The 13,627-nt window shown below is 38.1% G+C and overlaps 1 protein-coding gene across 2 annotated transcripts in view; it reads right to left on the minus strand.

The window, feature by feature from the left end:
* Positions 1 to 13,627, minus strand: part of GLRB (glycine receptor beta) — a 52,064-nt gene that overhangs the window by 23,233 nt on the left and 15,204 nt on the right. For both annotated transcript variants that reach the window (XM_056326796.1, XM_056326795.1), the window contains exons 4-6: positions 12,520 to 12,587; positions 5,521 to 5,750; positions 2,609 to 2,691 (exon numbers count right to left, since the gene is read on the minus strand). In XM_056326796.1, coding sequence (XP_056182771.1) covers positions 2,609 to 2,691; positions 5,521 to 5,750; positions 12,520 to 12,587 — 381 coding nt within the window. The remainder of the gene's footprint in view (positions 1 to 2,608; positions 2,692 to 5,520; positions 5,751 to 12,519; positions 12,588 to 13,627) is intronic.

The raw sequence follows: 13,627 nt of genomic DNA on the forward strand, positions 1-13,627 counted from the left end.
CTTTTCTATTTCTCTCTATTTCTGGTTCAGAGAATTAAATACAAAAATGAAATAATCCACAGCTGAATTTTAATGTAAGCCCAGATTAGGACTTGGTGGGTGGAACATTACATTACCAACAATATTACACCAATTAAAAGGTTTTTGTTACAGTCTTTACCATGTAAACAAAGAAGGCAAAGCTCCATTATTTTCCACAGCTTTGAAGCCTCCATATTCATTCATACTCTACTTCAGCAAAGCATGAAAATTATACTGAACTTTAACAGCACTCACAAGCCCTAGCAACTTCAAAACAACTTATTAACACAATTACTGTAATGAATACTGGGTTTTGTGTAAAACAAACCTTCCGCTTAGCTTTTTCAGGTTAAAGGCCCTGATTCATGAAAGCACTCTCGTTCAAGAAATACTTGACCAGGAATTTAAGTAGAGGTGTAGTCCTACTAAAATCAGTTCAGTGCCTTCATGATCTCATATGTACGGACAGACTTCAGCATACATCTGACTGTCTAAACTGTGATGTATACACCACCACGAAGCGAGAGGCAGTGACAGTCAAGCTAACAATATTCAAGCACAAAGCAGTATTGCTCAAATATGCATAATAATAATAATCGTGATTTTACATGCCATTTTTCTGCCACCTTCTGTTTATTAAGGATTAACTTAATTCAAACAGAGATAATGTGTTTTAAATAGAAACAGAGATGGGGACACATAAAAAGATGGAGTTGGAATGCAGTGTTTTGCAAGTCAAAGTCTTTGAAAAATGTTTAAAGAACCATTTTTTTTCTGGAGGCACTAGACAGGGTTTTTTTAGTCTTTGAACAGCTGCAATTAAAAAAGGTAAGCTGTTCACAATCTAACTGCTCTAAGATTCACAACAACTTAATAAAAAACACAATGTCTCAATGCTTCGTGATGGAAGATAAAGAACAATTAGTTACTTTCATGTTTTGTTCATAAAATCAGTCCCACCTCCTTACAACATACAGCAAATGACAAAACTGCCAAGACCCTTTATGATAACAATTACTGGACAGTGAAAATTTTGCCTATAGAGAATGTGTAGAACTGTAGATCATAACTGCAGATATAAGAACAGCTTAGTAAAAACTGATGGCCTTTTTTGTTTCGGAAATCCAGCAACTAAAAACAAAATACTGATTTTAAAATAACTGAAGTAGAATTAAACTGCCAATGGCCAGGAGGAAAAGCAAGCCCATGGCTGGAACTGGAGAGACAGACAGGAGGTCATGGGTACCGTTCTTACTTGTGACAACGGAACTAAAAGGTAGAAGGAAGCTTAGTGCACACTGTCTTTCCATAGAAGCAAATTCCTCCTGAATTTGAACATACCAACTTAGCATGGAGAGAAACTATAAGGTTGTTTAAATAAAGGTTTTGAGAAATTTTTTATGACTAGTTCTTCCTTGAATAACTATACCTTGCAATGCCTGTAAAACAATCCAGACTGAGAAAGCTCGAGCAAACTTCCATTAATATTACTGTGTAATTCCAGTTTAACCCCAAACAGATTTAGGTTTACCATGAGAGTTTGCTTCAGCTAATGTATACACAGATTAGTGATGGGCAAAACTACTATGGACATACTACAATTCTAAAAGTAAATGCTGGTAGTCAAAACCTAAATTGTAAAACTCTGATATCATCGTTATTATTAACCCCACTGGGTTGCTCTGCTCAGCTTTGATTAATCTTGCTCTTTTTTTGCTTTGGTTTTCCCTTCTCTAACCTAACCTTCCCCACCAGACCTGGTGGAGTAACAGCTGAATGAAGCTTTTGTGTTACAGGGCTGGGCCACCCTCCTCCTCTCTGCTTCACACTTGTCCTTACTCAGGAAAACAGCATTACCACGTACGTGGGATCACCAGGGATCACTGTGTTGGGAAACAGCTGTACTTGAGTAGGCACCCTTGTACTTGGGGCACAGGAGAGAAGACAGGTTTCAGAAACATTTTGTCTGCCACTTCCAGCACGGTATGAAGCCTGTCAGAGATGAGAGTTGGCCTCCCCTTCTTATGATCTTATGATCAAATCACCTACAGACCAGGGAAGGATTGGTAAGGGAAAGATGCCTGACTACATCCACAACACATCTTGAAACCCCTTTCAAAAGGTTTCACAGTTAATGCTCTCAATGTATCAGCATCAAATCCTTTTCCTTCAGCACACTATCAAAAGTTCCGAGCAATACCACGCACCATCAATGCAAGGGGATAAAGTGGACCCCAACAGTCTACAAAGCAGCACAGGTTCTGGCAGTCAAAACTACATGGAGAAACTATGGGGTCTTTCTCCAAATGATACGTGTTTCCATTTTACTAGGTTTATTGTAAGTGTTTTTATAAAACCTATCAGTTGTCATTATCTTTGATAGCACAAGCTAAAACCAGAGTGCATGGTGCCATATCCTTAAGAAACATTTTTGATAGCGAAATGTATGTTAGTAGGAACTAGTGATAATTAATTTCAAGATTCATTAAAAATGTTGACATGAACAATACAGCATTGATAAATTTTTGTTGGATTCTGACGCATGCCTAGAAGGCAACTGTTTTTATGCACAGACTGATTTACATACAGCTTTCCAATTGCATCTTGCAGCGCTGTGTATCCATAGGAAACAAGGTCAAGTCCAAAGGGCATGACAGAGTAATAGACAATCTGAAATACAGAAATGGAATTTTAAAACAGTGTCAGCTGCCATGTAAGCAGTATGTGGCAATAAGGAAAAAAAAAAGTAATAAATCACAGGTATTTCCAGCTTCTAAAAGAGCAGAAAAAAGTTCATTAAAGTTATAATAAGTAGCAGTTTGAAATTGAGCTATTTCCAGTATTCTGAGAATAAAATTTACGGAGAGTTTTAAACACACAGTAGTTCACAAATTAGAGACCTACTAATACAAGACAAAATACATATAGGTCATAAGAATAACCAAACCAAAGGCCCACACAGAACAGAGTCCTGTCTCAGCAGTGGCCAATGGCAGACTCCTGAAGAAGAATATAAGACTACAGCAATCAGGAAATTGTATTTTGCCAGATATCTAGCTGCCTCCCAAAAGTAGCACCTCAAGGGCCTCCTGGACCAGGAGTGATGCTTCAGATTTAAGAGACCTCAACACATTTTTTCCCTCCAAGAAGCTGCTTTGCTTCCAGTTGCTTTCTGGAATCTGTTTAAACTTCGATGATGCACAGGATCCCGCAGCAAGGCATGCCATAGCTAAGCTGCACGCACTCTAATCATCTCCTTTTACCTATCTTGAGCCTGTCTTATAGTTCTTTCCCTGGAAAAGAAGGTGAAAAATGTCTGCCTTGCTTAGCCGTTCTTTATAAAGGATGCTGTTTCATACATTTAATACATCCCATACACCCTCACCTGCCTTCTCGCAGTGGGAAGACCAGAACTGCACCTTGTATTCAAGATGCATGTATAGCATGAATTTATAGTGACATGACATTCTCTTTAATCCCTAACACTTCCCAGAAGTCAATTCACTTTCTCAACCAGTACTGAGCCGTTAGCTGACATTTTCAGAGAACTGGCCGTTATCACCCAAAGGCCATTTTCCTAGCTGGTAATAACCACCTCAAAGCCAATCAGTTCTTCTGTATAATTAAAATATTTTTTCCCACATGTATAACTTTCTGTTATTTACTTTGAATTTCATCTCATACTTTGTCGCCTAGTCATTATTTTGTAATTCTCAGTGTTGTCTCTTATCTTTACTATCCTGAATATTTTGCCATCATCAGAAGTGCCTGTCAATCCACAGGTTTCCAGATGATTTATGTTGAACAGCACAGGACCCAGAAAAATTTTTTCCGTGGGACTCTACTGCTTATTTCCCCTCATGTGAGCACCTTCCTAATTCTCAACTATTTATGCAGGCAAGAGCTTTCTCTCACATGCATTTTGTCATTCATGTAATTTGGTAACCGGAGAGTCTTTCATTTACATGCGATAATATCTCTGTAAACTAATAATACAAGGCAAGCAATTACATATTTTAAGAAACGAAAATCTTAGTAGCATGTCACCAAACCACAGTGCCTCAAAAAACTTAATCTTACCTGCACACGTACCATTTATGAATGCAGTGTATTATTAAAATCATCAGAATATTTTTGGAGGACAACAATAATTTCAAACTATTGAATTTGGTTTTGTTATTCGGAAGTTTTCAGAGAAGATTATTTCGATTATAAACACTTCTATGAGTATTCACTCGATGTTCAAACCTAACCTATTGACTGAAATAAGGTCACTTAGGAATAGATGCAACCTGGAATAATATGTAAAAACAGTTTCAATGTTTAATTTAACATTTTCTATTCCAAATGGGAAGTTTCTCTTATAGCTGAAAGTGATTTCTTAATTTTGAAATACTGATACCTACAGACTTCAAAACTTGCTACAGAAACAACTGAGATCAGAACCAGGACCTTCAGAGTAAGCCAAATGAAATGCTTTGATTGCCCAATATATTTTCTGTTCTGATCACTGTCGGCAAAAGTCTTGTGACTGAGTTTTCTCCTCCTGATTTGGAATGGACAATAAAACCCCCAGACTCTCCCATCTTCTTTCTTATTCTATCCGCTTCTATTCCAGGAGGAAATAGCTCACGTGACCATAATTTCAGAAGTGGTTCCCTCTTAATGGTAATATCGCAGTATATTTGGGTAATCATTTTTCCTGTATCAGGGCAGTATGTTCCAGTTTAAACCAGAAGAAAACTCACTCACCGTTAGGAAATTGAGCATAATCTCTACAAATCATTGTGTTTATAAGCTCTCTAGATCTGTAATTCACTATAAGATCCTTTTTAACCACCCAAATTGCTGTTTTCATTGGATGACTGTTTTTATGGCATGGTGTATATATACCTTTGATAAACCAAGTCAAACCACAAGAAGGTATGCATAATTGCAACGAAATTAAACTATTTTTGGGTCTTCTGGGAAAATCCATATCCAGTAAGGTATAGAACTTAATCAGGATTATATCCCAGTACTTCCACAAAACATTTATATTCAAAAATTTTTTAATTTCTGCCCCTCCCTATATCATTAGTACGTAAACATAATTTTCTTCAGATGACATAGAAATTCAAACGGGTGTGCAAATAATATTGTTTTGCCAATGTCTTTACTTCGGATATCTTATCCATTTCATTATGCTTCCAGGAATGTAAGCAATTATCAAAATGGTTTAAACTTTGTTTCTAGTAATACTAATTTACTTAATGTGTTAGCTTAACAAGACATAGAAACATACATACACTTCAAGTACCTGCTGTGCTACCAACTGACATGCTTTAAAATATCTTCATCTGACTTTACACACATTTAATTTATTGTAGTATTGTTTACAAACTGTCATATAAACCTAAGCATTAGTCATAAACTGTATTACGTTACTAAGTCTAACACAGCACATATATCTCATATCAAGCAATTTAAAAAAGGAGCAGAAATACATCCATAAAATACCTCATGCTGACTAGGACGTCTCCATCCCGAAATATAAAAAGAAGGATATTTTCTTGTGTGACATCATGGAAGTTAGCATTTTTTTCATTTGCAAAGAATAAGTCCGGCTTCCAAAGACATTTAAACATAGTTGGGTCCACTGTCAGCGTATCTGAACCTCTCCAGTCATTGGGCAGTTTGAGCCTGGGGTCATTCCACTTCTGTCTTAGAAAGATATTGACTCTATAATCCTGATGGGAAGAATAAATAATTATTAGACTAGCCAAAAGTCTAGCCAAAAACCCATGGAGAAAGAAAACAATTCTATCAGACTCCGAAAAGAAAAAAAATTTATGCCCTCATTTTTCTACCACAAAGATAGTAATTGCTATTCAAATAACATAAATCTTAGAGTTTAATAGCCTTTACTACAAATAGGTAATTATGCCTTACTCATCTTTTCAATATAGTAACTTTCTTTAAAAAAAGGACCAAATGGTCTCCCCCAGCACCATTTTTTTTTGCATGCCCTGGATAGCAGCCCCCTGTTTTCTAGGCATGGGGAAAGCAAGCAGCAGGGCAGAGGGAGGCGATAGCTTGGCTCCACTCAATTGCTGCAAGCAGCAGACACGATCTCACTCCTGTCAGGGCATCCTGTGAGTTTAAACTCCAGCTTAATTCCCCATTTGGTTAACTGGCACACTGATGGCAAAACATCACCCTGCAAAAGCGGAAAACGGACCAGGTAGATCACAGATTTTACACTGCACACACAGAATACAGCCTCACACTTTGTAACAGTGATTTGGGACTGTGCTGGTAACTGAGGAAAACCGGTACCAGCTTGCAATACGAGTACTGAAAGAGCATCTAGGAAAGCAGACACAGAATAAGTCTCAAAGAGACAAAAAAAGGCGTTACGCAGAGGAAATTTCCTTCTGGATTCAGCAGGACTCTTGATCAAGGGTGGACAGTAGTAGAGCCATGCACTAATTTTGCCTTTGGCAATTGGAGTAGCATGTGTCTCGGGGCAAAACAATACCCGCACACGTTCTGTCCTTATTGAAAGCTGTGTGCATCCAAAGGAATAATCTGACCTAGTACGTCAGTTATGATTTTTCAGTCCTACCTCTAAGTCTTTTTTGCTTTTTACATTTACATTTAAGCCAGAGCCTCTTTTTTATGTATAAGTAGGCAGATCATATACAGAAAATGAATAAAGGTGGTGTTTAAATAAAGCACAAAACCAACCCCAAATAAACCAAAATTCTATATGTAAGATAACGTCTGTCTCCAGTCTTCTTAGCTGTCTTCTATGGTGCGTTCTGTTTTTTCACTCACCACAAAGCACCTTGAGGTTAAGGGCTTTCAGAGCAGTGAAAACACTGCTACTGCTTTACATTTATAGCAAAATGCTAGAAATCTGTGAGTGAAGGTCCTCAACATATTTTTGATTTGTCAATGTATTCTGCATACCAAACAAATTTTAGTTATTTTACACATTAATGCATTCTTACACATTTTTCTGTTGATACGTGAGTTCTCTTCTGTCGTACTTACTACATTGTGTACATTTACAGTCCAGAGCAAGTGCCATGTTGAGACAGTCATGTTGACTTCAACAGGATGGAGTGCACTTGGCTAAGACCTCACGCAGAATCATTTACCCTGATGATTTACCCTGGTAATTGGAATACGGGGCCCGCTTTCCTGTGCCCAGTCCACCAGTCAGATCAGCCCCTGTATTTCTTCATGACACTATACTGCCTAATACTTTTCCTTACTGCATTGTAAAGAGGAGCAAAGCATCAAAATGAAGTAGAAAGAACTGAGATGATATTTATTAATATGCATAGTTCTGAGAGACATGTTACTTGTTGGCAGTCCGATTTTGAAAAAATATATGCGGTCTGACTTATTTATACAAAGACCTATATTATCTTGCCAAAGTAAACAAGAAATATAAAATAATTGTTAATATGAAGTGACTTCGTACTGGAAGGTTCTCACAGAAAAGCTTCAGAGCAGGAGGGAATTCAGGTCATTATCTCAGAAAGCATCTTTTCAATTATAAGTATATAATTGAAAATTTACTTTACTTGCTTCTCGCTGAAGATCCCATTCCATATGCACTTCTTGTCTCAGTGAAAACTATTACTTTAAACTATGTGAGATAAATACTGCATACTGTGTGTGCCCACAACCATCACATTATTCATCACACCAAAATTAATTTTCCCATAAACAAAACAGGACGCCCTCACAAAGCCATAGGCAAATGATAACCAGCATCCAACACTTGCCCTCAGCTTACCCATTTAGAAGAAGGAGACGTTTACACCACTGAAAAGCAGAATGCACTGGCAAAATAAGAATTGGAAGTAAAATCAGATGGATGCTGTTTTAATTTCTTTCTTGCTCTATCACAAATGAACTTAAATATAGCAAACAACTGGATGTTGTGACGTCTTAAGAACTTATTTCTGTTCCTATTTAAGTCAATGGAAGACAAATCCCGTTAACCTAAAAGAAGCAGGTTCAGACCTACCGAACTGACAGAGACTTGCGACAGGGGGTACATGGAGAGGAAATCCACCGCATACTTGAGGCAATAAAGAAAATGCACAAGGAAGCCAAGAGGTGTCAGGATACAAAACTGTGGCTAGCCAGACGATGACGTGCAGAAGGGCTGCTTCTTAGAATATGAACTATTACAACACCTGGCAGCAGTATAGACTATGATCTGGTATAAATCTATTTCGAAAGAAGTCTGCGACCAGTCCTGTCAAATTTGGGCAATGAATTTTAAGATTCAGTATGTGCACTACAATTAGGGGCTGAAGAAGTTGTCTGCATGAAGCACATGGTCTTTCTCCTATAAATTTGACAAACATTCTTGAATATTGCAGAATGATTGCCATTCTATAATAAAGGAGAGTCAAATAGAAATTAAAAAGCCTGAAACTAGGGGTGGGGGGTGGAAGAGATATTCATCAGCATTAGAGCTAGGAGGACCTGGCAGGTAAAAAGAATCACAAAAGTATTCTACAGGGCTTTCTTTTCCCATGAAACTCCAACAGAAGGCAAGTTGTTTTCAGGGAGGTTGAAAGGGGAGGCATTCTAAGAAATGTTTCAAATGCAGCCTACTAAACAGTGGGCATGTGGCCAGACAAGCTCCTTTTTACACGAACTGCACTCATACAAAGAAAGGAAGCATGATAGTGCTGTCTTTTGATAAAGTAGAAAATAGCATTTTTAATATTAAAATAATGAAACAGAGTTTTCCTTTATATACATAAATATTAAACAGACCTTTCTGCAAGGTTTTAAAGTAAAGGAAAAAGAGAAAGTGGTGTTTTGCCATTTCAGCCAGCGAAGAAAGATTACGCTGCATGTACAAACCTTGAATATAGATTCTGTACACAGAGGATCAGATCATCAGCACAGCTAAAATGTTATAGCCCTTTAGGTTTTTATACCAGAAAGGATCCGTCCCTAGGAATCCTTGGCTGGTGATCCAGTCTGTAACAGTTGCTAAATGTGACATAATCACTGTATTATCCCACAAATCTGCAGTCTAAAAAAAAACCACCAAAAACTGCAAAAGTAGAAGCAGAGTTAGCATGGGGATCCTAGACAAGTAGTTTAATGAGCTAGAAGAAAACAAATTACAGATTCAAGATAAAGGAAGCTCACGGGAAGGTAGCAGCTCTGGTATAAGTTCTTCTCCATTTTAGCTGTACAAATTCTTACTCTCTCTGTATTTAACTAATTGTTAAATTGTTTAGTTTTCCCAGGTAACTTGTCTGACACATGCGTGAAAAGTCACAATTCTCTTGTGAGCATTCACCAACACAACATGAAGACTACCCTTTCTAGGCACAGAGCAAACGTTTGCCCTTCAGTTTCTTCACCAGGGACTGACTAAAGCAATACAGGCTTCTGGGCACAGGATCCACGCTATGGATCCTGTCTTGCTTCAAAACAATAATACTTCAAACCTGTCAACTGTTTTCGATGAAGAAATTCCTTTCCCTCTTAAAGCTAAATAGACTCTACTTCAGTGGGACGCAATCTCTGCTCTTTGTTGAGGACGAGCCAGCTGCACAGCTAAGAATGCAATCATCATGGGACCAAAAGGACAGTAAGGAAAAAGTAATTGAAAATAATTTTGTGGGATTCCTGAAATACATGAAGAACCATCAGAACCAGCCACCACGATGTTAAGGCGAGGGACACTGTGGGAGCCTGTTGACTAGTCAGAAGTTCCAGACATTAACCCCAGAGCTGGCTGCTTCTGAGAGTGCTCTAAGAGAGCGATACCTGACAACTTGTCGATGTTGAAATATCTTGCTGAAGATTCTTCCTTCTGATCTCTTTCAACACCCTTCTGAACAGCAGAAGATTAGCATGCTGATCGGCCTTTCCTCACTGGCACTCTACACGTTGGTTTGTTGGGCCTTCTACCACCACCTCACTCCCAGTCACCTGTCACCCACGATTATTCTTGCCCACCCTTCCATCACCCAGAAGAAGGAATCATCCCTTTAGCATGGCTAAAAGAGGATGCTTTACCCCCACAGATATATTTTGCGAAAACCTATAAATTCAGCTATTATAGCCAGAAGTGGCTACAGAACCAAGAATCATCATGAGACTTCATCGACTGAAAGACTCAGAAATACACTATTTCACAAATTTTGGTGTCAGTAATGACACCACTCCAACCAGTTCAGTACCTTCTGGTAACTTTAAAGACAGTCAAGAAATCCATATTCCTCGGTTCACACCAACGCCAGAGGCAGTAGGGATGCAGACAGTGCAGCCAGCCACGCTCCTCTCCAGCACCACGGAACATTTTTCAGCAGTTCCATTGCTGCCTGCAAACATCTCTCCTTTCTGAATGCAAGAGGCCCCTCATCCTTCACGGACTTGGCATCTCAGCTCCAGGAAACACTTTTTCTGTGATTCCAGAAGCAGAAGTTTCTTTCTAGTCTAAGGGACTCGCTTCTACTGTCTGCTGCATTGCCCAGACCATCTGAAGACAAGTACCAGCCTACCCCCAAGAAAGCAGTGGTTCCTGAATGTCCACAGGACCCAATGCCCACTGCAGCAGGAAAAGTTTCCCAAGTTATATATGGGAGAACAGATTAACCATCTCTTTTGTTAGTGCTTCCAGTGATACATTAAGGCAACCAAGAAGTAATCCAAACTTGACATAAACATGCTGAGCTATCATGGTGATCAGCTGGGTGTATAAATCTAAATGCATAAATTGAAGTAAGGATCATGTCTGAAATTCTGAAATACGGAGGAGAACATGACTTAAAGAACATCCTGGCAAATTTGTAAGTGATCATATCAGAAAATCACAGACAGGCAGGCAAACATTGCTATAGAGAGCGTACTTAATTTTTTTTTTTGGGGGGGAAGCACACCTCTTCTATTCATGTTTTGTTACTATTTTCTGGGTCAATTGTAAAAAAGCCTCTGTAAAAGTCACTTTTTAAGGCATGCAATAAATTTCAGAAACTTGAAAGGGCCATCTGGCCTAATATACCTGCCATCTTAGACACTTATCTCACTCCTACTTTCCTGCTCTTCCTCCCTGCCCCTCTTTAAACTTCAGTCCCCCTTTTGTTTTCAGAAATAAATCTCAAGGTATCTTTGGCACACTTACATTCTTTGTTTCAATGTCACTTCCCACTAATGCCATTAGTTGACTTACTATCATTTGCAATCAAATCTAAATCTTTATTCACTTTTAGTTCCAGAAACAGAAAATTCTGGCCAAGCTGTTCAAAAGCTGTTTCAGCCATCACATATGTTTAACTTTGAGTGGCTCCACAGTCCTAGTGAAATGTCTTTGGGTACCACGTAAGCTGGTTCTGAGTTTTAAGTGGGTGCTTCCACCACCAACAAAAAGTGTTTTATTATTTATCAGCCGTATTATGGTTTATGCTCCTATGCCATTACGAGTAGGAATGCTGCCTTAGTCATAGTATTTTAAAAAAGCAGCCTGATTTTGGGAACTGCATCAATGCTTTGGATGCAGCAGATGACCAGTTATTTCTAACTGGGATGCTCAGGGAGCATCTCAGAACTCCCACCGAGTGCATGCCCTGTCTGTGGTTTCCCACATACTGCCAAGACATGGTCTACCCCTCTTTTTTATAGGAAAGAAAAATTCTGATCGGTTCAGAACACCTTCAACAATTAAATACATTTTTATGGCAATATTTTTAATGGTATTTGTTGGAAATACCATTGCTAAAAAGATCTTCAAGTCCCGAAATAACGGAAAGGGCTTTGCTGAAATGATTTCTTCTTTTGAAATAGATTTTATTTCCTAAAGAAACAAAAAAGTCAAAATCGTAATGTACACTATTTGGTGTTGTTATTGACATTTTGAAATTTTCTGACCAAACTGGAAACACACTTTCAGAAACTCCTCAGCTTCTCTCTGTCACACAGTAAATAAACAGGAGTAAAAGTATGATCATTGATGGTGTACTCCTTCACTCCTCCTCCTTCTATCCCTCCATGATTTACTCCTATCCTCAGATCTACATAAAACAGAGAACCCGTATGCTTCAGCCTTATGCATGTCTGTTCTTTTTCTTTCATACAGTCCTGGTATTTTCTTTAGTAATATCCAAAACAACCTACATATTAACTCTCAGGATGATTATTTGATTCATACTACCAAATGTGTTCTTCCCCTGAACTTAATAACTTATGGAAATAAATGTATTTCTTGCATCTTAGAAACCATGGATTTCCTTTCACATACATCAGATTCTAAAAGCTATAAAAATCTGTGGACAAATATAGAGTGAAATAGATTAATAGATTGATGGCATAGAGCACAGTTAGTCTATCCCTAACCCCATTAACTCAGTTCTCAGTATCTACAATTGTAACAATCCTTTCTACTTTATAGTTCATAATCGTCAGCCTGAAATTTAATTTAAGAAGAAAATCTCCACGTGTGCTATGTTAATTTCATTTCAGTCTTACCATAGTTGTCTCTTGAATTGACCCAAAGCTGTTAATGAAGATGTTGACTGCAACATCGACTGGAATTCCTTAAAAAAAAAAAAAAAAAGATTTTGAGTGAACTATACAATCCATTAAAGGCACGTTATCCTTCATTTAAAGCTCCTTTTTACTGGTACCACAATGTGAAATGTTTTTTTATACAGTCATACAACTTTATCTCATCAAGTTAGTATATACACAGTTTTCAAAAGCTGTGGTTTAATCTATATCCATTGAAAGCCAACAGAAATCACAAAAATTCTCAACCTAGTGATAAGAAAACAGAAAGAAAAAAAAAATCCTTAGTCCAGAGTGCCAAGATTAAAGCATTTCACAGATCATAAATCTGAATAATTTTCAAATTCCATGATTTTCTGTTATCACAGAATGCACAGTCCAGTATTACTTTTGCACACAGCATAATGGACAGAGGCAATTCACTTTTCTGGCAGCACATACTTTCAACTGTCAAGGTCATAATGATGATCTATCATCCCAAATTACCCGTTTATGATTTACGATCAGACATTTACTTATATTGTAAGAGGCTACTTTGTGCAAGTTAAGTACATAACCGTAAAGTATGAATACAGTCAGATAAAAACTACTGCATGCAGCTTTCAGCTATCTAGACTCGGTGCAAGAGCGTTGGAAAGCTGCTCCCTTTTACAATGGTTACGAATTTGCCAAGAAAAATTTCTAGAAGCCAGCAGCTGTGAAGATACTAAGACAGCCTGGATTTTTTCCTCTTTTCCACAGCCAGGATTCCTGTAGTTGAAGAGGGATGGTGTGACAGCTGCTACATCTGCCCTCTGTCACCCTGGGGGAACTGATTGGCAGTCATTTAATCTGGTGTTAACAGAGAGTTATCATGAAGCAAGGAGAAGGGGCCTGATGGTTGTGAGAACTAATTATGGTCCGCTAGTTTTATTTAGCACCTATATGTTGAGAGTGTCAGTATGTACACAAGATGCCTGCATCTGATCTCATTTCCACTGTTACAAATACTTCATTTAGTGGGTTTCTTCCTATTTTTAGCAACAAAAGAGGTATAAGAATATATGAAGACTACTTTGACAGAGTAAGC

The sequence above is a fragment of the Falco biarmicus genome, chromosome 1 (genome assembly GCF_023638135.1).
Source record: "Falco biarmicus isolate bFalBia1 chromosome 1, bFalBia1.pri, whole genome shotgun sequence".
Taxonomy (NCBI): domain Eukaryota; kingdom Metazoa; phylum Chordata; class Aves; order Falconiformes; family Falconidae; genus Falco; species Falco biarmicus.